The sequence below is a fragment of the Macaca fascicularis genome, chromosome 4, assembly GCF_037993035.2.
Source record: "Macaca fascicularis isolate 582-1 chromosome 4, T2T-MFA8v1.1".
NCBI lineage: Eukaryota > Metazoa > Chordata > Mammalia > Primates > Cercopithecidae > Macaca > Macaca fascicularis.
Window position 1 is genome coordinate 95,106,197 of NC_088378.1, and position 26,852 is coordinate 95,133,048.

At 34.8% G+C, this 26,852-nt stretch overlaps 1 protein-coding gene across 5 annotated transcripts in view; it reads right to left on the bottom strand.

Moving 5' to 3' along the window:
- Nucleotides 1–349: 349 nt before the first annotated feature.
- TTK (TTK protein kinase) overlaps nt 350–26,852 on the bottom strand; it is a 40,230-nt gene continuing 13,727 nt past the window's right edge. For 3 of the 5 annotated variants that reach the window (XM_015448852.4, XM_005552490.5, XM_015448854.4), the window contains 12 exons: nt 22,151–22,299; nt 18,110–18,246; nt 16,621–16,747; nt 13,082–13,174; nt 7,993–8,150; nt 7,718–7,869; nt 6,538–6,662; nt 5,156–5,236; nt 3,367–3,543; nt 2,969–3,053; nt 2,547–2,644; nt 350–1,185 (listed from right to left, as the gene is read on the bottom strand). In XM_015448852.4, coding sequence (XP_015304338.2) covers nt 1,102–1,185; nt 2,547–2,644; nt 2,969–3,053; nt 3,367–3,543; nt 5,156–5,236; nt 6,538–6,662; nt 7,718–7,869; nt 7,993–8,150; nt 13,082–13,174; nt 16,621–16,747; nt 18,110–18,246; nt 22,151–22,299 — 1,466 coding nt within the window. In that variant the 3' untranslated portion in view covers nt 350–1,101. The remainder of the gene's footprint in view (nt 1,186–2,546; nt 2,645–2,968; nt 3,054–3,366; nt 3,544–5,155; nt 5,237–6,537; nt 6,663–7,717; nt 7,870–7,992; nt 8,151–13,081; nt 13,175–16,620; nt 16,748–18,109; nt 18,247–22,150; nt 22,300–26,852) is intronic. The other 2 variants (XM_015448855.4, XM_005552492.5) reach the window with 1 other exon arrangement.

Consider the following 26,852-nt stretch of genomic DNA (forward strand, 5'->3'; position numbering starts at 1 on the left):
GAAGGGACAAAGAACAGAGGATTTTCAAGACAGTGAAACTATTCTGTATGATGTTACAATGGTAGATAAATGTCATTATATATTTGTCAAAACTCAAAGAATATACAATACCAAGAGTGAACCCCAATATAAACTATGGACTTTGGGTGATAATATGTTAAGGTAGGTTTACGGACTGTGATAAATGTACTACTGTGGTGCGGAATGCTGATATGGTGGATGCTGATAGCAAGGGAGGTAATCACATGTGTGGGGGTGGGGTGGGGAGAGGATACCTGGGAACTCTCTATACATTCTGCTCAATTTTGCTGTGAACTTAAAACTGCTATAAAAAATAAAGTCTCTTAAATTCTTTTTTTTTTAAATTGAGAAAAGGATGATATGTGAGGATACTTTAAGCTATTAGATTCAGTCAAGAGACTCTGGGGCCACATTTATAATTATCCATTACCTAGCAAGTCATACAGTGAGGGCATGCCCTATACAGCTTACAACACAGAATCCAGCATGATATTCTAAATACCAAAAACAGCAGATGTTATGAAGAATATCTGAAAGAGCCAAGTTCTTTCCTAAAATTATAGACTGTTGTTATCAGTGCCAGAAATAATTAGGAAGTCTATTTTGGAATTCAAACACTTCAGGATTTGCTTTTCGAAGTTCATTTACTAAGGTCTAGTCTCACATCTTCCCTAATCTACTTTTTACTAATTAAGAATTTTGCTGCCATGCCAACAATACATTTTCTTAAAGAAAACAATCTTACAACTTTGAAATGTTAGTGTCATTTTATGCCACAAAACTTTATTTACAAAGTTTTTTAGAATATACTTGCTATCCACCCACTATTCCAAGAGTGAAATGATGTCAAATAGATTACACAGGAGCATAAAACAGAGAAAACAAGTCTACAATATATACAGTGACATAAGTGGTTGCTATTTTTACAGTTTTCTTTTAAAGATAATCTACTGAATTTTTTTTGCTGATAACACTTAAGAGTGATGTTGTCTTCAAATGTAGATTTCCACAAGGAGTCAAGAGTATTACAGTCCAATATATTTTATAGGTGGTATGTGACAATTTACGAGTAACCGCAAATCATTTTTTTTCCCTTTTTTTTCCAAAAGTCTTGGATGATGAAGAATTATGACTTTCACCACCACTATAGTGTTCATATAAAGTCTGAAATTAAAAACACAAATCTGTTTGGTAATTTTTTAGTTCAATGTACTGTCACATTAGATGTATTTTGATGTATTCTAAATATAATACATTTATTTCACTCTTGCTCTTACAGTTGGGAAATTATTTTATAAGCTAATAGAGATAATAAAGAATTTTAAACACCAAGCTTGGTCTTAAGCATTACCTATCACGAGATGTAACTCAATCTTTCTATGAGAGAAATATAACAGAGCTACTAATAAACATACATATGAGACTTCAAGGCCTTATCTCTTTACTTTTTCTTAAATAAAGCTAGTCTTAGGTAAATTCCTATACAAAATGTATTTATAAGGAAACTTTATACAGATGATATTTTAACTAATAAATAGAAGACATTACAAATTATTATATAAATATAATAATTAGATATATATTAAAATCCATGTATTTAAAAATTACTTAAGACTCAGCTAACATTTAACTTATGAAGATGGCAGACATCTTTGCCCTCAAGGAACATACAACCTCAGTGATAAAAGTAACTCATCTACCCCAATTATAGCTATAAGAGGCTTTGAACAAGATATTAGTATAAATTTAAAACATGGAGATACAAAATACAGAGCAATTACAAAACATATTCGGTCCACTTTTAATTACTAAATCCATTGATTTAGCCATTAGCATTTGAGAAAATTTAAGAAAACAGTTACCTCATATCACATAAATGCAAATACAGTGAATGTATAGTAAATTCCTTCAGAAATGTACTCAAGTTCTTGGCAACTTAGATGGACTTTATACGTATCTAAAGAGCTATGAGTATTGATAGTTTAAGTTCCCGTAATTTTATGATAATTGTGTAACTGAAATATATAATTAGTAACTGCTTGTTGGCTAAACCAGTTGGTCAATAAGCATTCATGGGGTTCTAGTAATAACTAGGTGCTTGAAAAATCATGGTATAGATATAAATGGACATTGGAGGCTAAACAGCTTGAGACTTGTGCTTTCAGAATTGTGTTGACTGCTGTATACAGCTTCAAAAAAGCCATTAGATGTAATGTCTCTAAGGAAAAAACTGGCTAAAAGGAATGAATTCAAAAGCTGTGTTAATAATGGTGCTGAGTTAAAAGACACATTATATTCCTGAATGCACCTTATGTGATGATCTACTTTGAACTGTACTGTATGCAGAAGAATACAAATCAAGTAAATCTGTATTTGTCAAAAGGCACATGTTAGGTATCTAAATGTAGAAACATGTTTCATAACTGATCTGATGATTGGACCAACTTTCCTTCAGACTGTTTCCTTAAGTGTTGAATTCACTACATAAAACAGTTAAAATTAATGTAAAGAACAGACATACTCACTTTAGCAGCTTTCAAAATGGAGTTAGGAGAATTCAGACCAACAAGTTGGCCCAGAACATATTTCATTTCTTCAGTGGTTCCCTTGGCCATTTGGTTACCTATAAAATAAATCAATAATACACTAATACCACTAAGAAAAATATAAGTCCATTATAAATACACATTTTGTTTAACAGCACAAGTGATATTCTTGTAATTTATCACTGATTTTAACCCCTTATCTGGAATAAGTAAAAATAAATACCATAAGTAAAGAAAAAAAAGTTTATTTACTTTACTATTTATAATAATGGAACTTCCTTAAGGAAAAAGGCAGGCTGACAAAGGGTAGGCAATTTAGATTCTGTCTTTGTTATATCAATAGGTAAAAGACTGTTTATATTACCAATCTAGTAACAGACAAATTTTTAAAGAAGTAATACCTGGATGAGTTTGAATTTGAACGTATGGATGAGCCAGGAGCTCAGGAATGGATATCCTCTGTTTTGGGTCCCTTTTTAAACAACACTATTAAAACAAAGATATTTTAAAGAGAAACAAAGCAGGTTTTCATATATGACATTGATAAAGTATATTTCCAGATTACATTACATTATAAAAGTTGCTTTTTAGATATCTCACTCAAGTAATGATAGGATTATTTCTCCCAAGGCACTTTTGCAAAATCCCCAAGTATTTACAAGCTTTAAAACATCTTCAAAGTAAAAAACTAATTCAGTTAGCAATTCTTTTGAATAGAACAGTTATATCTAAGCCAGTTACACAATTCCAATTATTTCAGCATTTAAGTAAATAATTAGTTACATGATATTAATATTACCTTTAACACATCCTGAAGATCTTTCTCTGGAATATCAGGAAATTCAATTTCATGATTAGGATCAATTATGGCATGCAACTTAGAAATCTGATTAATTATATGCTGAAATGGTGTTTTCCCATAAGTCATATAGTACAAAATACATCCTAAGGACCAAACATCACTTTTGGGGCTTATCTAAGAAACAAACAAACACAAAAAAGTTGCTGTTATTTTCATGTAAAATGTAAAAACATATATATTATATATATTTAAAATCATAATTAAATCTCAATGAATGTGTACTACATTATGGTAACATGACAAAACATCTTTTTCTAGTTTCCATTTCAGTTGGTTATTCCATCAGAAGATATGAGCTTTACTTTAAATCTTTCTATAACCTCGTAAGTAAAATATTCCAATTAAGACAAAATATTAAATTCTTTCCAACTTGTGAAAATATAAACTAAAAAATGTAACTATAAGTTTTAAGTTTACTTGTTTTCTCCAGAATTATTGGATTATAAATTTTTATATAAGTTCAAAGTATGTATACAGTTTTAAAGGTTGTTTAAATTATGCAACCCTTCAGATAAGACCATTGGAAATAATAAATAAATAATACAACTTTAAACCCAAATGCATGTATTATAGAACTATGCTGAGCTTGTGTGTCCAAAATCCCCAAGTATTTACAAGCTTTAAAACATCTTCAAAGTAAAAAACTAATTCAGTTATCTATTCTTTTGAATAGATCAGTTATATCTAAGCCAGTTACACAATTTCAATCATTTCAGCTATTTCAAGTAAATAATTAGTTATATGAAATTAATATTACCTTTAACATATCTTGAAGATGTGTTACTAACTGGTAATGCTATGTGTCTGTTTCCTCACCTCTGGTATAGACATTATAAAAGTACATTGTCACGGGCATTAAATGAAAAACCATAAATATGGTTAATCATAGAGAAAAGCTTCTGGTTATCGTAAGTACTGAAGTTGTAAAGCAAATGAAAATAGAATTGATAAATGAAGTCAGGAACTGCTTGTTTAAGATGAACAAAACCACAGAAAGTCTAATAAAAACACAAGAAAGTTAAGTTTTAGAAGAAGAGTGGAGGCTAAACAAATATAAAAAGAATTTAATGAAAACATTTGGCAAAATTTTATGCCAGTTATTTGAAAAACACTTAAAAGCCAGATTTTCTAAGGAGGAAAATATAATTTAGTAAAACAAAACAAAACAAAAAAACACATTTATCAAGCAATGATTCTGAGCTGGATAAATGTACTAAGTACTTTATATATTCTTTCCCATTTAATCCTCAATTTATTTTATAATAGGCACTGTCTATAGGCACAATTTAGAGAGGCAGATCTATGGCTTGAATGAATGCAGGTCCCTGGGACAATTTGTGCTTGCACCCACTTGGTTACACTGATGTACAGAAAGGTTAGCCTGGGAGCCCAAGGCATCACAGTAGGCAAAAGGAGTCCCTGACAAAGGGCACCCAAGAGGCTAACACAAACTCATCAAGGTAGTGAGATAAAGTCAGTGGAAAAGTAGCCAGTGGCAGGCCAGAAAACAACTACATTCTCCAGCTGTACTTGGAAATGTAGAATTCACAAACGAATAAGTGGTGAAAAATAATAAGAATTGCAAACAAAAAAAACCAGCAATGTCTCTGTAATGGCCTAAAAAGTTTTAGAACTTAAAGAAATTGTTATCTGGTAAGTTTATTCAGAAAACAGCGCATTCCCTACTGTTACCAGATAATTGCAATGTAAATAATCTTTTCAGTACCTTTGACTTAGACTTCCCATTCTCTCTGGAGGAAGACATATCTTTGATTGCTTCTGGTGGCATATAATTAACTGTGCCAACCTACACGCCAAGTCAGAGAAAACACAAATCAAAGAAAATATTTCATTCTGCTTTAGATTCTTAAAAATACAAATGCCAAATCCTTGGAAAGTTGGCTAATTATAGATTTCAACGATATCCTTGCAAACTTCAAATAACTGCTGACAATGTTAAGATATATATATCAAATTTCTTCCCAATTGCAGCAAAATGAGTTGGGTTCATAATCAGCAAAGTGACTCCTTTCAGAATGCTGTGCTTTTTCTGTGATTATAGTGGGCAACTAGTAAAGTCTGCCCTAAAAACTGTCCAGGCTAAAATTCTATTAATGGCCATAAACTTTGAGGCCATTGAGGGACTTACCATTCGTTTCTGTGTTGTAACATATTCAACTTTAAAAATACATATTTTTTAAATAAGCCAACCAATACATAAACAAAAAGACCATCTAGCTTTGTCCCACAGTAGTCCTCTGAGTTTCTACAGCATGATATGCCAACCTTACAACAGCCTCATTTTCTTCTAAAATAAATGGTTTGCTTTAAACACAGAATATATCTACTTTAGGGCCTTGACATGGAAGATACTGTCAAGCTGATTTACAACTCATTGTTCTGCCATACTTTTGATATAAAGAGACATGACTCTCAAATAGGGCAAGTTGTCCATCTATTCCTCCTAACAAAGTCTATTTTACTCCTGGGATTAAGGTGAACTCACATCAAAAATCTGTAAACACAAAACATATCATCTTGGCTCCAAGCAAGAATATCTTTTAGATATACTTTGGTGCCATTGCTTTAGTTTTTATAGAAAAACTTCATTAAGTTTGCTGTTACAATATCTATTATAAAAATGTTGCTTATAATACTTATGGCATTTACAATATGAAGGCCCATTTAAGAATTTTTTTTCCAATTTCAGTGATAGGAAAAGGTCTGCTTCTCTAGAAGAATAAAAATAATCTTACCTCACAGACAATGAAAAACATATAACTGCAACTATCTCTTTGCTACAAGGAAACTCTGAGCCAAATTTTCAGGTCAATTTTTGATCATGACCAAGTGATTTCCAAGGAAGGTATTACTGTTTCTCTACTTCAGCTATAGTAAAACCATTCAAAATTGCTGGGGATATTACCATTTGATCTTGATTTTCTAAATTATAATGATTATGGTTTATATTTTTAAACCCATTCTTATTAAAAGACTTCAAATCCTTTAGAGATGATTAAAAATATAATACTCATTTGCAATATAATACTTCACAGGTGAAAAAAGAATTGAACTCTACTGTGAGATAACCAACATTAAAAGTCTTACCTGAGAATCTTTAACAATACTTGTTGTATCTGGTTGCATTTGGTTTGCGATCCCAAAATCGATTAGCTTTAGCATTCCATCAACTATCAGAAAGTTAGCTGGTTTAAGATCACTGTGAACAATGCCTTTAAAATAAAATTCCACTATAATATTAAACAATGCAAAACATCCTAAGGACCAAAAAATTCAGTCTACAGGTCAAGCTGTATTTATTCCTTCAATTAGTGAATCCAATTCGATATTTATTTTTTTATACATTCTACAAACACTTACATAGCACTTGATATGTGCCAGGCACTGTTCTAAGCTCGTTGTTTATACAGTACTGAATCATTTAATCTTCACCACAATGCTGAAATATTATCATCATCCCCATTGTAAGGCAAGGAAGCTAAGGCAATGAGAGTTTAAGTAACTTGTACAAGGTCACACGGCCTAAGTGACGGTGCCATGAGTTGAAGCCAGACAGTCTGGCTTCAGAAATCTATCCTCTTAACCGCTGTGATTCACTGCCCACTAGAGAGCATCATAAATTATACTGTCAGACAGTAAGACCCTAATGCTCCTGACATCTCCACCCCATAGCCCTGATCTTGATCACTGGTGAATTATCTTTTAACTTATAGAAGGAGGGATATAAGGAGGAGATAAATTACAATTAACTAGGATAACAGTACTAAGAACAAAAAAAATATATAGGATAAGGTAAAGGCAGAGAAAAACCCTAAAAAGAACCAAGGACAAGTAAAAACCAACCCAGAAGGTAGGTCTAACAGTAAAAAACAAACAAACAAAAAACAACTCTCACATAGGGCATACAATACAAAATGATTAGGAGAATGAGTAAACATCTCATATTTTTTAGGATGCCTGAACCCCAAAGTCTTAGACCTGCTATAATCCAAGTATTTGGAGATAAAGATGACAGACTACGTTAATACTGAGAAAAATACATTTTGTATTACAGATGTGGGAACTTGAGTTCGTGTCCTATATCCTTTGGGTTAACAGTGTTTTAAGAAATGGTTTTGTTCCTTTATCTTTAAATAAACTTCTAATTATTTAGTTCATCTAGTTAAAGATACCAACAACCAATGCCTTAAAATTATAGGTATATTTCTCTAAGATGACACTATTAACAAATATTTTAACCTTACAAATATAAAAAACCATTAAATACCATGTTGATGGATTGTGTGAACTGCCTCTAACATATTTTTCCAGTAACTCTTGCGTTCCCATGGATCAATGGATTTTTTCTTTTTAAGCCAACTATTAAGATCAATATTTCCACACTCCATTACCATGTAGATGTACTGGTCCGTGATTTCACTGCAATTAAACAAATAAAAACAACAAAACAATAAATGGCTAGGTTATATCAAAGTTTACTAAATATTTACCTGAAGAACTATAGCAAAAAGTTTTCTTTTTAAATTTAAAAAGGATTCTTACTAATCATAAAGTCGGATGATCTTATCACTGTGTTGTTGTAGTTTATTCAAATAAGCTATTTCGTTCCGGTAACTATCAAGAGTTTGGTTATCTGCTTCTTCTAAGTTCACAAATTTTATAGCATATATCTGTTTCTTTTCATTCAACACCTGAAATACCTACACAGTAGAACAAAGAGAAGTTTAGAATGTACTATTTATACACTGTCACACAATGATTCTAAATGTATTAGAATTTTAGGTTGAGAAAATTCTAAAGGAAATACTGATATGAACAATGAAAAGTTTCGGGCCTATTTTGAGTGTAGAAGGAGAGAAATAATTCTGATAGCAGAGTTACAATCCATTCCCAACGACCTATGATGATGGGCATTCAATAATTTAAAGGTATAAATCTAAAGTTTCTATATCAACATGTAAGAAAAGTTTAAATTTCATATATATAACAATCTGTTGGATGCCCTAACCAGGGAAACAGCATAAAGAAAAAGACATCCCAAAATGTTAAGGACAAGCCTGGTGTAGTCGTGTGCTCCTTTAATCCCAACTACTCAGAAAGCTGAGGTGGGACAATTGCTTGAGGCCAGGAGTTTGAGTCCAGCCTCAGCAAGATAGTGAGACACTGTCTCAAGGAAAAAAAAAAAGTTAAGGATGACTAAAGGCTATGATATAGAGTCAATTCAATTCACAGATGTTGTTTTCTCCATAGTGCCGCGACTTAGCAATTTCATTCATGTGATAGAAAATATTAAAAAATATATACTAATCATAAGCTATCAGTATATCCAGCTGTGAATAGTAGAGTAGGTCTGAATTTCAAAGTAAAGCTGGCAGGAACAAGCTGTTCTTGTATGTCGTCAGGATCTCTGAGATCAAAGTCCAATTGCTCTGGCTATAAAAGATGGTCAATTCCTAAGTAACATTTATAGGACAGATAACATTTTTTAAAATAGAAAACAATGCAAATGTAGCTAACTTTCCGCAGAAATGCAACAAGGATGGTGCTTTTAAAACTCAATTCAAATACAAAATGCCTGTGTATACAAGAAAAATTATATTCATTTACCCCTTTTGACATACTTAAGTAAAAAATCATTTAACCTTGACTGCCCAGCAGATACTGGGAAGGAATAAGAAAAGAGTCCAAGTGTTTATGAGGTTGATGTGCTAAAACTGCACTAACAAGGAGAATTTATTAGGCCCCTCAGGTATAGCTTGTGTTTAAGTATGAGACTCGAATGAAGTATTACTGGTTTTAGTTGGATACACAGCAAATTAGAGGGGGATGGGGCATAAGAGGGATAAGAAAATAACAATACAACAGATAGGGATTTAAAAATAGCAGCATAAAGCCATTTTGTAAAAGGTAAATAACCTCATTAACCCATGACCCTGAATGTGATGGCTAATGCCTTATTTGTATGTTCTGGTAGTATATTTGTACAATGAAATAGCTTTGTATCATAAAAATAAAATTTAAAGATTAGAAAACATAGGATATGAAACTTAGGAAAGACTAGAAAGAAATAACGGTATTTGAGCTCCAGCTCCATCTTTATCAGCAACCTAACTTTGGGTTGTCTCTCAGACAAAAACCCAAGAGAGTTTTCCTTAGTCTCTCAAAACTCAAATGCTGTTAGTAGTACCTACGGCACAGGATTGGAAGGATGACTCAGATGACTGATGTCTGCAGTGCGTTCTGTAGTGTGTCTGGAGTGAAGCAAATGTTAGCTACCATCACTGAAGACATTCAGGACAGAATAAAGTGGACATTTTAAAACATGCTAAAGTTTTCGGACATATCAGAAAAAAAAAGTACAGGATACTAAAGCTATTTATGTAATAAGATCTTAAAATTAAGTAAACAAATGAAAACTTTTAAATCAACTTTTTGTATGAATGAGTTTATTATTGCCCCCACTGTCCCTGTTCCGGCAAAACTCTTGCAATCTGGTTTAGGTAAGCCTTATTTCAATTTCATAGAGATCGTGTCAGAATTATGATTTGTTAGTTTTATGGGAAGTTACCAGTGTCTTGACCATTCTCATTACCCCATGACTGTTCTAGATACTCTCAATAGCCTCCTTAAAAGTTGGTCACTGCCTAAACTCTGAAACAGGCAAAGCATAAATGGTATTAGTTTCATAAAGCATGTTACTTTCTTTGAGGCATTTGATTTTTTTCAACTCAATCATAATTAACTTAAATGATAATTTAGTTGAATTCAGAAAATATGGGCCAGCCATCGCTTTATCACTTGGCCCTTGACTTAAGCTTACACCTTCATTATACTCCAAGGAAAAAAATGTTAAAATGCCATTAAAATGCCACTCTACATTCTCTGAAAACATACCACTAAATAAATACCTCTATTAAGTGTCTTTACCTTGATACTACTAAAATATAGCCAAATAACAAATAAATAATATCAGCCAAGTAATTTTTATGAAAGCAACTAAATTAGGTAATTCAAATAGACTGATAAAAGGAAATGTATAATGAAACCAATATTTATTGAAGAGTTGATACACATGGGAATGCACATACCTTATTTATTTATTTATTTGAGACGGAATCTCGCTCTGTCACCCAGGCTGGAGTACAGTGGCACGATCTCGGCTCACTGCAAGCTCTGCCTCCCGGGTTCACGCCATTATCCTGCCTCAGTCTCCCGAGTGGCTGGGACTACAGGCGCCCGCCACTACACCCGGCTAATTTTTTTGTATTTTTAGTAGAGACGGGGTTTCACCCTCTTAGCCAGGATGGTCTCGATCTCCTGACCCCGTGATCCGCCCACCTCAGCCTCCCAAAGTCCTGGGATTACAAGTGTGAGCCACCGCACCCAGCCATCCTTATTTTTCATAAGTTAATAAGACAGCCTTATGCAAGTCTAATTATTGTTAGTGAGATTAGGAAATTACAGTAAAACTTAAAATGAGTCCAACAGTTTTTGTTTAATGTGTTTAATGTGTTTTGTTTAATTTGTTTAATGTGTTTTGTTTAATGTGTTTAACAACTTATAATAGCAAAAGAGCTTAGGACGGACAGCTTACTCATTCAACTAATAAATTCAATCCCTATCTGTTCTAAGTACTGTTCTGGATACTGGGGCTAGTATCACTGAGCAAATCAGAAAAACATCACTATCTTCATGGAGCTCACATTCAAGTGCAGGGGGACACAAACAACAAATCAAGTAAGTAAATTACAGAATGTGTTAGAAGGTAAGATACACAGAAAAACAAACCAGGCGGGGAATAGAGAACATTGGTGATTAAAGGTAGGAGCTGCAGTTTTAGAGTGTGGGCAAGGAAGGCCTAACTCAGAAGACACATGATGATATCTAGAAGAAAACAGGATGTTATGTTAAAATAGGCCAGGAAGAACTGAAATAAGCTAACACAGAAAGACAAATACCTCATGTTCTCACTTATATGTGAAATCTAAAACAATTAATCTCATAGAGAAGAGCTCATACCACTTTTGACAATAGTGGTTACCAAAGGCTGGAGGTTGAGGGAAATGGGGAGATGTTGGTGAAGGAATACAAAGGCTCAAATAGGAGATACAAGTTTGGTTTTTTTTTAGATGATTAGCATAGCATGCTGAAAATAATAATTGGATACTATACATTTCAATATTGCAGAGTCAACTGCTAATGTTCTCATCACACAAAAAAATTGAGGTAATAGATGTTAATTAGCTTAATCATTTCACATTGTATTAAAAAAGCTAATACCACCCTGTACCCCATAAAAATATACAACTATAATTTGTCAATATACAATTTTAAAAAATAGACCAGGAGGGCAAGGACTGAGTCAATGAAATCCTTTAGGAGGCTACTAAAGTAATTTAGGTGAAAATACAAAAGTTGCCTTGACCAAAACAATAATGCTGGAGATGATGAGAAACAGATTCTGGAGATACTCTGAAGTAGAACCAACAAGATTTACTGATTGGCTAGATGTGTGTGTGAGAGTAAGAGGCACCAATTTTTTGGTCAATCAATTGGAAGAATGAAGCTGCCATTTACTGAAATGGGAAAAGCTATGGAGCAAGAGTTGTGTTTGGACATATTGTTTTAAATGCCTGGTAGACACTAAGAAGCGATGTTGAATAGTCAAGTTGAATATACAAGTCTGCAATTCAAAGGAGAGGTACGAGCTGGAAATACAAGTTGGAGAATCGTCGGCATATACATGATATTTGAAACCACAAGACTGAAAGAGAACACCAACAGAATAAGTTTAAGAAAAAGATGAAAGAGGGTTGAGGACTAAGCCCTGGAGCACTGCTTCACTGAGATCAGGAACATGAGGAAAATAGGTATGGCCAGTTTGAGAAGAGAAAAACACAAACCAAGTGTGGAAAAAAGCTTGATTGAGAAAAAACATCAGTTGTCCCAAATGCTAAGTAATCCAAAATCTAAGCTAAGAATCAGATTTGGCAAAAAAAACGGAGGTCATTAGTGGTCTTGATTACAGTTATTTTGGTGAATGATGAAGGCAAAAATCTAACGGAAGTAGATTTAATTGAATGATAATTAAAGATGGTAAATTTAGATAATGCTTAAGATGCCTTCAATCTAGAGATGTAAAATGATATAAATTTAGAACTCACGTAAGTTTAGAAAATAATCTAATTCCAGAAATTCACTTGTTACTGAATTCTGTTTCTGAAATGAATAACTGAAAACAAAACAAAATCCATCAGCAAAAATCCTTGCTGAATGATTCTAAACATATTAGCAATTTACATCACATTCTGACTCAGAAATTTCTGATTCTTTTGTGATAATACATAGTGGTCATTCACTACCCCATGTCAATGTTTTTGTTATTAAAGAAGAAGTTTAGAAGCATAGGACATTGAAAGGAAAGGCAGGAGACGGGGAATAAGAAATCTAAAGAAGATATGTCACATGTGAGGCAGTGGGAAGAAAAGGGCAGGTGTTAAGATGGCTTTTTGGCTCAAGGGCAACATGGCCCCTATAAGTTAAGGAAAAGCAGCCCTCACAGGTAAAAAGACAAAAAAATAGAAAGTTTAAAATATTTTTATTTATTTCTTAAATATTTTAAGATACTTACCTTGCTTGAACCTCCACTTCCTATCTGCTTTAATATGGAATAAATTCTTCCTTTAACCGAAATGCATTCATTTGCTGAAGAGGATGCTAAAACCTAAATAAGTAAAATATATAAATAAAAGTTCAATCAATATGCCTAAGAAACTAGCTTACATTTGGTATAGTCAACTGCTCCCCATTTTGAAATTATCTTAAATCTTAATTAGAAATGTTACAGTATTTTTAAAAGGACTTGCTCTACTTAAATTAAAAAAACCTTAAAAAATAATGTAGACAAACTTCTAAGATCTCCCCCTTTAACTGGTTTTGACTTCAAAAGAAATTTCGAGGAGGAAAAAAACACTTAATATGCAATCTGCAAACTTATAAGCTTAAAAAAATATATAAAAACTAAAATATAAAATTATATTTTTCATATTTCTTTTCTTTTTCCTTATACCTCTTTACTTACATATGTACATATACACACACATAATTATATGTGTATTTTTTTTTTTTTTTTTTGAGACAGGGTCTCATTCTGTCTCCCAGACTGGACTGCAGTGGCATGATCTCGGCTCACTGCACCCTCTGCCTCCGAGGCTCAAGCGATTCTCCTGCCTCAGCCTCCCGAGTAGCTGGGATTACAGGCATGCCACTACCATCCGGCTATATCTGTATTCTTCTTTCTCATTTAGCGTTATATTATAAAGGAAGCAATGTGCTAAGGTGCTAAGAGCTCTAGAGTCAATGAGACAAATGCAAATTTCAGCAATGTCCCTGACATGGTTTGGATCTGTCAAATTTCATGTCAAATTATAATTCCCAATGTTGGAGGTGGGGCCTGGTGAGAGGTGACTGAATCATGGGGGTAGATTTCCCCCTCAGTGCTTCTCTGAGAGTTCTCAAGAGATCTGGTGGTTTAAAAGTATGTGGCACCTCCCCACAACTCTCTCTCTTCCTCCTGTTCCAGCCATGTGACATTTGCTCCCTTTCACCTTCTGCCATGATTGAAAGTTTCCTGAGGCGTCCCCAGAAGCCAAGCAGATTGCCAGCATCATGCCTACTGTACAGCCTGTGGAACCATTAGCCAACTCAACCTCTTTTCTTTATAAATTACTCTCAGATATTTCCTTATAGCAGTATGAGAACTCATTAATACAGCCCCACACTTTGTGCTGAGTGATATTCAAAAGTTACTTAATTTTTCGGAACCTCAGCATCTTCCCCAGCAAACTTTCAGGTGATGTACTATACAACCTGCCCCATCATCCCTTTCCTTATACTGGAGGATCTCTCTGTGTACCTATAAATGCTTTGAACAGATGGAGTGCTGAGAGGACTTATTCTGAGCTGATAAAGAAGTTGAAACAAAAAGAGCTCCTGATTAGCTGATTAACCAAGTTGAAATAAGGTCTGAATAAACCTCAATTTAACTAAGGCCTGCTTTAGGTTCCAAATGGTAGACTCTCTCATGTAATCTCCTATTTAAATAAAAAGTTAGTATTCTAATTTTTTCACCTCTAGGATTGAGATACACTGTTGAGTCCATATATATTTTCTGTAACAAAGTGTTGGGCTTTTTGTGTTGTAATTTCATCATTTCCCCACTCCTTTCTTTTGTGCCTCCTCTCTCTTCTTCCTTTCATATTTAAAACTGTGAACATTGCCGAGGGAAGAAAGCAGTTCAATGTCCTTTCCCCATGGCTGCTGACAGTTTTTAAAATAAAATAGTTCTTATTTGTGATTCAACACTAATGTGAACTCCAGTTTCCTATACAGGACATTCCACATCCCCCTTAGTCTGCCCTACTCACTGTGGTTAGAGTTTCCAAAATGCAAATCGGCTCATTTCACTTTCCCTGCTTCAACCTCTTCCAAAGCTTCCCACCCTCTTAGGGTAAAACTTAAGGGCCCAGCAAACCTTGGGACTCACCCCTTCCCCTTCCTGAGCTCTAGCCACACTGTGGCCTCTTTCAGTCCTCTCCTGACACTGGCCTCTTCTAGAAGGCTCCACCAAGCCCCTTCACTTGTCATCTGTGACTCGTCTTCTGGATTGCAACTCAAACAGGGCCTGACAGTAATAGCTAAACAAACGTGTTTTGAATCAATGCATGAACAAACTTGATCATTTTTCCTTTTCCTCTGTAATTTATTATATTGTTTCAATCCTCAAAACACTATCACCTCTTTCTAGTTAGTATCGACTGTCAGTTCATTGTTTTATCCATTATTCTTTCAAACTGCACAAATTATACATAACGCAAAATTTACCACTTTAACCATTTTTAGGTACAACTCAGTGCATTAAGTACATTCAGTATGTGATGATGAAAAAGTTCTGGAGATGGATGGTGGTGCAAATATCATCACTGAAACTCTATACCCATTAAACAGTAACTCCCCATTCCTCCTTTTCCCTTCCCTGATAATCACTGTTCTTATTCTGTTGACTAATTTTTTTATTAGTTGATTTTTATAGTTAATTACTAATGGGTATTTTTATTGTTTTATTTAAATAACGACTGCTGCTAATATTTCTGATTTACTAAGTGTCATGCTCTGTATTAGGAGTTACATATATATTAACTAATTTAATCTTCATAACCATCCTAGGAGATAGTTAGCTGTATTAATTTCATAGATGATGAAATGGGCACAGAAAGTTTAGGTAACTTGTAAAAGATCACAGAGATGGTAAGTAGTGAGGCCAAGATTCATGCCCAGTGTCTCCAAGGCCCACATTTTCTAACAGTTAATTAAGCTGCCTCTAGGACAGTTATTAGAAACCAACTTTTGCCTCATCAGCAAAAAAATCTTTCCTCTTAGTTTAGTTATTAGTATAATACATTCTAGCAGTACCTCATATTGCTATTCTGATATTTTTGAAAATTTACATTTCCAAATGAATTGTATACTAACAAACAAAATGAAGCTGCTCACTAGCAGCTGACAAAACACAACAAAAAGTAACCTCGGCCAGGTGCAGTGGCTCATGCCTGTAATCCCAGAACTTTGGGAGGCTGAGGCGGGCGGACCGCTTGAGGCCAGGAGTTCGAGACCAGCCTGAGCAACATGGTGAAACCATGTCTCTAGTAAAAATACAAAAATTAGCCAGGTGTGGTGATGCGTGCCTGTAATCCCAGCTACTCGGGAGGCTAAGGCACGCAAATCACTTGAACCTGGGAAGCAAAGGTTGTAGTGAGCCGAGATCGCGCCACTGCACTCTAGCCTGGGCAAGAGAGCGAGACTCTATCTCAAAAAAAAACAAATAAATAAAAATAAAAAATAAAAGGTAGCCTTGATTATAAGAGAAGTTTTATCCAGCTATTCAAACTGATCCTTTGGCCTAGTTAAGAGTAACTTCATCAGCTTCTTCAATAATGAACCTCTCAAAGCCACAAGGCACACTCTTATCAGGATAGCAGGAAAGTTTTGTCTAGTGGAAATAAGAATGGCCAAGTTCTTAAGACCTTTCCTGATATCTAGATGCTATAAAAATAAAAGCTGTAAAACTGATAGTATCTTAACATATACCATCATATATAAAGCTTATCGAACCTGTAAATTTTGAAGTGGAGTAGCAGGTATTTGCTGCTGTTGCTGCTGGAAACAGGCAGGTTGGCCATAGGGTGTTGACAACTGACAAGCAGGTGGAAAGTCATTCTTTACAACTGGAGTTCTAAAACTAGGAAATATATATATTTTTTATTTAAAACATTACAATTTAATAAATAAGATTCTGATTGTTTTCAAGTATTTTAAAAGGCTGATATAAACTTAAAGTGCTACATCAAACAGAACCCAAGTCAGTTTACATGATATAGCTGACATTTATTCCAGATATGCCACCACCGAATATTTAATTTTGGGGAATTCTTTCTGAAAGTAAATATTTGTATCAAGATAAAAAAGATGGCATTTAAAATACAAAGTAGTTAGAGTTATTTTATACGAATTTAGCAAACGTCAGCTTATGGCCGGTCACAGATTTTGAGTGTTTTTTTAAACAGTATTGTTCTATAATGGCTTGCTAGAAACATCAGAAAGCCAGTTACGTCAGAGGAGTTTGGCCTTTGAGCTTAAATCTGTCCAGCATACATTTGTGCTTTGTTTGCCTTGTTTGCTATTAATATATCCTCAACACCTAGAACAATGCTTGGCACGAAAGAGCTCCACAAATATTTGTTAACAATAATTAACTTAATGTCACAAGAAATATCTACTATTGCTATTTTAGTTAGCAATCATTCTTTAAAATATTCTACATATAATAAAACGAGGCAATATATAGTAAAACTATATTAAGTAGGTAAGAGGCTGGGTTATAAAATCTTTAAGGCTAGTTCTAATTAAGATCAAGAATTACATTATGAAAATGAAACGTAAAAGATGACATGGATTTAAGCTATCCCCCAAGACATTAAAGATATAGCCACTGGTTGATGGTTGTAATGTACCACACCCCTTTATTTCCTTTCTCTGAAATGTCATTCATTTTTTTTTTTGTAGTATCCCTTGCGTTCCCTGTCAGCACACTCATCATCCAACTTCTTCACTTATCCATCATTCCTATCCACTCAAGTACTACACCCTTGAATATCCCCAGAACTACATGAACTGTAGCAACCAATCTCTTCCAGAAGCTATCACTTTCCAATTACCACCACTCACGTGAAAAAATTCATCTACTCTTTATCCGCTCTAAGAATACTAACCTTTAAAATCTCTCTCTCAATAGAGAGATATCTGCATGGCAATACATGATTATCAAGACGTTTTACATCCTTAGAATATTTATAGGTTGTAGGTACAGATTACAATATGACAAAAACTACATTCACAACAATCCTTAAAGATATGTATTTTTGCAACCACTTTCCCCTTTCCATTTTATAGATGAAAACAATGATGCTGAGAAAATAATATGAAGTTGGAAAGTCTTTAAAGTAAAAGAGCAGGATTTAATCCCATATTTATTTGGCCCAGAAGCCCATGTTAATTCTATCATACCACCCTGCCAATCAAGCAAGGGGCCAAAAGTAATTACCAGCTCATGTAATCATCCAAGGTATTGCTGCTTGGTGTCTTACAAATAGATTTTGGGTCAAACCATTTAGATGCTGACATTGGCGGTGACTGTTTTGAAACTGAAAAGACAGGTTGCTCAAAAGTGGTGTGTTTCTGCTAAAACAAAATAAGGAACACTATGATTTAGAGTTTTTAAATTAGTTGCCTGTTCACTAGTTTTTACAAATATTACAACTTTTAAAATAAAACAATAACATATGATATACAAGAACATACTAAAAGGGGTAGGCATATAAATATACATTTTAGACTCTCAATAAATTTTTTAGTGTAGTTATTTTACTCCAAATTCTTAAGCCTAGTACATTCTGCTCAAACTGATGGCAAGTACAGGGAAGGCACACAAAATTGTTTAAAACAGAATTTAACATTCTCCTCTATCAGAGCTATTGTAACAGGTATTAAATTCTTATAATCTAAAATAGTAGTCTGTGTTGCTGAAAATCAGCCTTTCTTTAATCAATAAAACTCTATTCCCTTCTCCTCAAATGCGGCAGAATACTAATTACTTAGCAAAATGTGGAACAACAAATGCCTATATTGTGTCTGCCATAAGAAGAGACAGAACCTGCAGAAATTCTTTTTCCAAAAGCATTGTAAAAAAAAAAAAAAAAAAAAAAAAGAACCTGTAGGATTCATCCCGTACAAACACCAATGATGAAAGAACATTCGCTGTAGCAGAGATCAGCAAATTACAGCCTACAGGCTCAGGCTGAATGTGGCCTGCTGTCTGCCTATTTTTGTAAACAAAGTTTTATTAGAACATGGCTATGCCAATTTGTTTACATATTGTTTATCGCTTTTATTTTCATGCTCTAATGGCAGAGGTGAAAAGCTACAACAGAGCCCTTCTAGCCTGCAAAGCCTGATAACCCCTTTATAGAAAGTTTGTTATAACCCCTGCTGTAGCACATCTCAATTAAATAGAGAACCAAGTTTTGCTTGAATACTTTTAGTAACTAAGCATCACTAGTCTACAGAGGTTCACTTCAATTTTGGGACAGCTTTAGTTATTAGAAAATATTTGCAAATAAATTGGATTAAATTGGTTTATCTATTATAATTTCAACACACTGGTCCTCATTACGCACTTGAGAATTACAGTGGCTAAATCTATCCTACTTTCTACATTTCAGTCTTGGCCAAGAAATTTTTTTTCCAGGAAAAATTTTCCCTCTTATTTAATACTTCGTGTGTCTACGCTTACGTGCAAGCATGCACATATTTTAGGATTAGTGGTAAAGATGTTACTGAGGAACTGCTGTAGTAATATTAATGAACGAGGAAAATGAAAGAGATCATGCTCATAGAGTGGAATGTCTGCATTTGCGATTTTAGAGGTCAGAATTGAGGATATAAGGAGTGGGTGGCTAAAGTAAAATTAAGGAAATGGTCATGAGATAGGAAGAAGTTAGAAAAATGAAGGCCAGCTGTAGGACTGGTAATACACAGGAGTGTAGAAGCCAACAAAAACAGTGACAGTTGTTGGGATCTGGTTGATCCAGAGCCTAATATCTTCAAGGAATGATGGGGAGTCACCAGGACTTTCAGAGATTGAGAGTAAGTCAAAAGCATCAAAAGAACAGGCCTTTACAAGAAAGAGGAAGAAATGGTCTGGACACAGAACAGACAGCACATAGCCATTTGGTAAGTGAGATGTGAGACAAAAACATTCCTCCCTTGAAGGGACTGCTGGACAAGCTGTATCCACAAGAAACTGCCTAGATTCTATACTTTTTCTTTTTATGTGTACTATCCAATGGTTTTTAGTTGTGCAATGGTTCACAGCTGTGCAACCATCACCACTATCCAATTTTAGAATATTTTCATCTTCTAAAAAGAAACCTCATACCCATTAGTAATCATTCCCCACTCCCCACTGCTCCCGGCCCCTGGCAACCACTAATCTACTTTCCACCTCTATGGATCTGCCTATTCTGATGATTTTATCTAAATGGGATCATTAAATATATGGGCTTTTGTGGTGAGCTTCTTTCACTTAGCATATTGTAAATGTTAACTTATGTTGTAACGTACTAGTACTTCATTACTGTTTATTGTTGATTAACATTCCATTGTATGGATGTACCACATTTTGTTTATCCATTCATTGGTTGGATATTTTGTTATTTCCACTTTTTGGCAATTATGAAAATGCTACTATGAATATTTATGTACACGTATTTGTGTGGATGTATATTTTCAGTTCTCTTAACTACAAACCTAGGAGTGGAATTACTGGATCATATAAAGCTATGTTTAACCTTTTGAAGAACTCCCAGACTGTTATCCAAAGTGACTGCACCATTTTACATTTCCACTAGCAGCATATGAAAGTTCTAAAATTCTCCACATCCTCACCAACACTTGTTATTGTCTCTTTAATTAAAGCCATCCTAGTGGGTGTGAAGTAGTATCTAATTATGGTTTTGATTTGCATTTCTTTAATGATCCATACGGTCTTCAGTTCCCTTACAATCCTATTAGTGTACAGTTTCCAAATAGAAAAAAAAGAGGAGATGCTTGTTTGATACAATCTATGCCTCAACCTGTCAGGATCCTTATCATCCGGCATTTGTTATCTATATCTACTACTTACAGATCTTACTATGACAATATTTACCTTTCTCACTTTTATTTTCTCATGAATATATACAGGAGTTTTCTAGAGACTGTATGACATGTAATAATGAAATACATTGAATGCAAAAGCAGACATAAGAATCCAGTCTTCTGTTAAGCCAAATGTTAGATTTGCAAAAACTGTAAAACAATGCTACTCTTCTCACTGTAGTTTTGTTTCAGAAAATACATATTTTTCATAATAATGCATTTATACTCACATGAGTTTATCAGTAATTTTTTTTTTTTTTTTGAGATGGAGTCTCGCCCTGTCGCCTAGGCTGGAGTACAGTGGCACGATCTCTGCTCACTGCAAGCTCTGCCTCCCGAGTTCAAGCCATTCTCCTGCCTCAGCCTCCCGAGTATGCTGGGACTACAGGCACCCACCATGACGCCTGGCTAATTCTTTGTATTTTTAGTAGATACGGGGTTTCACCGTGTTAGCAAGGATGATCTTGATCTCCTGACCTGGTGATCCACCTGCCTTGGCCTCCCAAAGTGCTGGGATTACAGGCATGAGCCACCGTGCCCAGCCCTCACTTATTTTTAATTAATTAATAAACATTTTTAAAATTTCTTGGTTTTACATCCTAATATAGTAAATAGAGATAAATATAATCAACATAAACAAAAGCTCTTTAGGAGCATTGATAATTAAGAGTATAAAAGACCAAATGTTTGAGAACCACTGAATTAACAAAGCCTTTACTGTATTTACTACAAGTCACTGAAAAGAAATGGTAAGGAAACTATGGCCATGAACTGCAGCTATAGCTCTCTAGTATCCTACTTGATCATTCCTTCTGAAAAGCCACCAGGAATGATCATTCAGTATGTTACAAATTCATGTACAGTGTCTAGGCTATATTTTTCTATTTTTCTATTTTTATCAATGAGTATGACCATAGGAAACTGTTAAGTGCTTGGGACAGCACTGTGCTAGTTCAGAGATCAGCACACAGTTTTCTGCAAAGGACCAGATAGTAAACATTTTAAACTTTGCAGGCCAGGTGGTCTCTAATACAACTAATCAACTCTGCTCTTATAATGCAAAAGCAGCCATAGACATTAAATGGATCAGTGTGTCAGTGTTCCAATAAATCTTTACACAATCAGGCTAAGAACTAGATTTGGCCCATAGCACCAGTCTATTGGCAATCTAGAAACACTATTGAAGATAGAAAATAATTTAGCCTGACTTACTGAATGTATGACTGCTACTGAACACCATTTTATAAATGATAAAAAAAACCTTTAAATAAACTATTCTACTAAATTTCATATATATTTAATAAAAGAAAACATTTAATATGATCATCAAACTTCAGAAATGCATTATGAACAAAAAAGCAATGTTGTACTGTAGTGGAAAAGTTACCTCTATATTAACCTTTCGGGCTAACTCTGGAATCTGCCACTGATTTGAAGATGCAACAGGATTCTGGTTAATACATGCTGACTTTCTCTTAGATTGCCACTGTTTCTGGTTACTCTCTGGAACCTCTGGTTCTTGGTACTCTTTAGTTTCTGAAATTGTATTTGTTGTCATTAAAAAGCAAGAATATTTGATCATAATAAACTAAGCCTAAACAATAGAACATGTTACAAACTATATTAGTATTTAGTTCTTAAAAACAATCAAGGAGGGAGAGAAACTGAAAGCTTTAAGCCAGCTACTTAACAATTTGCTTTTAGCAAGTCAATTTCACAAAGTTGCACTATAGTCATCTTCCTAAATTGTTACTAAGAACTTTGTCAGAGACCCTGCCACATTTAAATGCTTCTTTACCAATAAATAAGTAAAAATGTAAAAACATATAGATGTTATAAAGTCTTACTAAAAGAGAAGCTAATTCACTTTTCATGGACCGAGTATCCAAGTCTCAAAATGCATTTTAGAACCTTTTTTTTTCCTTTTTGCTTTCAGCCTCAAAGCATACTTTTAAACTCTTTAGTTTCTCCCTTTCCCACCAGGCACTTCCAGGAACAGTGTTCACTTATCTAATCATGTACTTGCTTAGAAATTTCAGGGGCCAGTTTTGAAACGAACCAAGCAGAGATGGAGCTGCAGACTCCTCTTGCTTAGGGGCAGTTTCCATCAGTTAGCCTAGCAGTACCCAGTGAAGTCAGGATGACACAAACCTTACCTCCAGATGGGCGACGACTCAATATAACCATCAGAACAAGACATTCAGACCTGCACCACTCCCACATCTCTCCCACACCTTTTCTTTCCCAAACCCCTTCACTCAGCCCAAAAAGTTGAAATGGTCTTTTGAGGGCATGAGCCTGGCCAGTCCCCAACTGCAAGCATTTGATTAATAAACTGCTTTCCTTTCACCACACCTCACTTCTCGTGTTTTTGGCCTCTGTGTGGTGAATAGCCAGACTTGAGTCAGTTACAAACGTGGTGCCTTGTGTGAGGAACCGTGTGTTTTGAGGGGCTCAGCCTGTACACCTGGTTTCCAACAAGTGGAGCAATTGGCTGTGGGAGCAGGCCAAGGCTCACCCATTCAGGCTACCCGGCCAAGGCAAGGGCCACTTGCAAACGCCAGCTGCTTGTAGCTAGCTGACCCTGCAGTTGGGACCTTAAGGAATTCCCAGCAGCTAGGGAGACCACCCTTGTCTCAAGGATTTTTCCTTCCCTTCCCTTTGCTGTAACGCTCAGTTAGTGAAAGGAAAGTGGCATCTGGGAAGTCAACGGAATTCAAGGGTTGGATAAATCAACCAGAGTGTACTGGGAAATCCTCTGTCTTAGCCATCTGCATTTTCTAGTTGTCTGGACCTAGTATAGGTCATCTGTGGTGCCATTTGGGCCTCTTTGCCATCTGGACCCAATGCAGGTCACTCTGCAATGCTGTCTGGGTTTGAGACAAGATCTCAGCACTTATCTCCAGTCTCCCCTTTTTGGGGATGGATTTGGAGTGCTCCATCTGCACTGGATCTGCCTGTGTTTGTGTCTCTGTTTAGCATTATCCCTCTCTCCGAGGGTGCTTTGAAACTGTCTCCATCCCACCCAGCAAGATAGGCTGCTCCTCTCCTCGCTACTGGAGAAATGCTTTCCAACAACCTGGCCTCTGATTTTTGTCATACTCTTTTGGACTCCAGAATATTTCTTGTATCTGTGTCAAGCTTTGTTAGGGGAGAAAGCATGTGAGCTCTTTCCTGGACTATCTGGGACTCCAGCTGGTTACACAGTACAGCCCATTTTTGTGCACATTTTAAAACTATGGGCAAATTACAGTAAGAAAAATTCAGAGTTCAAATGGTTAACCTGCAACTATAAAATTAAACAGTCTTCTAAAGCTAGCTCTCTATTTTATCTTTTCTTTTCTGCCTGCTTTGAATGTGCTATTATGCTACTTGAGTTGAGATAAAACTCACTGTTTAAAGACCACTTGGAGAGTTTGGTTTTTTATTTTTCTTATACAGTTCAGCCAGTTACGGTTATAACAGAATCATTAGTAACTCATTTGCAACTGAAGAAAAAGGGGAAAAAAAGGATAGAGGTTTTTAAAACCAAACTGCCATACAGACTGCTTTACCCAAATTTTGGTTGACAGCTTTCCTTAGATTACCTATCAAGGCAAACAAGGTTTAGCCATGTGAACAGGTTCCAATTTCATCAGAAAAATAATTTGGATCAGCTATCTTTTATAAAGTGGTGAGTTTGCATTGCTATCTTATGGCTAGATTCTGAGGTAAAAGCTATTGGATCTTTGTGCCTGTATGTATACATGTTTAGACATGTGTATATGTACATACATGTATATGTTGAATCTAGCATGCTACCAAATTGGCTTATAAGTAAATAAACACTCATAAATTAAGTAAGTCCTAATGCTTTTCAAGTTCACATGAATCTTTGGTAAATTAAATTGATTTTAAAATTATTAATAAAAATAAAATGTCTTCAGAATCATCAGCATATATTTTTATCTAAGTATTTTGACCAAATGGTTTCATATTTGTCTATGTCTATATATTAAGATGTCAGGGTTTAACATAACGGTTATAAGACTATAAAACACAGTCAAAAACAGACTAATCTTTGTGTGATTTTTTCGACAAATAAGACTAATTTAATTTAGATTGGTGGTTCAATGAAAACAGCTCAATATTCTGAGTTGCCGGCAAAATACATTTACTTAGGTTCTTACTTAAGTGTTCACCTGTTACTCAGACTTTAAAAATGGTTAACAGGGAAACAACTTTAAATAATGACTAGCTTTGTATAACATCTCAGTTTTCAGAAGTAATCTAGATATACTGTTAAAAATGGAAAAAGCTCAGGGCATGTAAATGAGATAAATGCCTGTAGTGGACTTTCAAATTATTCTGAATTAAGTAATTGATGCTCATGAGAGGTCTGGGTCATTTCCAATTAAGAAAAAATTATAATATGGGAAAGCATGTTTCAGAAATTGCAGAATAGTCTTTTGAAGGTAAGAGCCTGGGCATTCTCCAACTGCTAGCATTTGGTTAATAAAATTGCCTTCCTTTCATCACACCTCATTTCTCGTCTTTTTTTGACTCCGAGTAGCAAGCAGCTGGACTTAAGTCAGTTACAAGACCTCTAGTTTAACATAAAAATTTCACCTTATGCAAGTTTGTAATTTATTCTCTCAAAGGTCTATAAACAAAACCACCTCAACAATATATTTAACATTCTATAAATATACAATTCCATTCCTTTCATTATAATGGATGCAAAAGTCCTAAACAAAATATTAGCAATTGATATACAAAAGGGATAAAAAATTATATCCAAATTGGGCTTATTCCTAAATGCAAAGTTTGCTTAACATTTGAAGGTCAATGTAATTTGCCATAATAACAGAATAGAGAAGGAAAATATATAATTAACTAAATAGATGCAGAAAAAACATCTGATAAAATTCAACACCCAGTCACACACAAAAAAACAATTATTCGTAGCCTAGATATAAAACAGAACTCACTCAACTTGACAAAAAGTAGGGACAAAACCATACAGCAATGATATTAAAGATAAAGTATTGACAGCTCTCCCTTAAAATAAGGAATGAGACAAGAATGGCACCTATCATCCCTTTCCATTCACTGTTATACTGGAGGTCATAGCAATTATAACAAGGCATAGAAAAGAAAGTTAAAGGGATTCAAAAGGAAAAAAGCTGCACTATTTTATCTTTTTCTTTTTTTTTTTTTTTTGAGACGGGGTCTCGCTCTATTGCCCAGACTACTAGAGTGTAACGGCATGATCTCAGCTCACTGCAACTTCCGCCTCCCAGGTTCAAGCGATTCTCCTGCCTCAGCTTCCCAATTAGCTGGGATTACAGGCACCTACCACCACCACACCCAGCTATTTTTTTTTTTTTTTGTATTTTTAGTAGACAGCGTTTCACTATGCTGGTCAGGCTGCTTTCAAACTCCTGACCTCAGGCAATCTGCCCGCCCTTCTCCCAAAGTGCTGGGATTACAGGCGTGAGCCACCACGCCCGGCCAGCTATACTATTTTCAAACATAACTATGTACCTGTAAAAATCCAAAAAATGCACGGAAAACTATTAGAATTACTCAGTGAATTTAGCAATGCATGAATAAGTAAAAATCAATTATATTTTTTATAAACTAACAACAAAGTTTTTTTTTTTTTTTTTTGAGACAAGGTCTTCTTCTGTCACCCAGGCTGGAGTGTAGTGGCATGATCATGTGATCATGGCTCACTGCAGTTTCAACCTCCTGGGCTCACGTGATCCTCTCACCTCAGCCTCCTGCGTAGCTGGGACCACAGGTACATACCACCACACCCAGCTAACTTTTTCTGTAGAGACGAGGTTTCCTATGTTACCCAGGCTAGAAAAAGGTTTTAAAAAAGATATCATTCATTATCACAGCATCAAAAAATATCAAGAATATTTGATCAGCATTAAAAAAATATTCAACAATAAATCTAGCAAAAGATACACAAGATCTCTAAACAGAAAATAGTTATCTTGTTACTTTAAATGACTGAAAAGGTATGCTAGGTTATTGAGCTGTAAAACTTAATTGTAAAGACATCAATTTCTCCCAAATTTCTTATAGGTCAAGTTAAA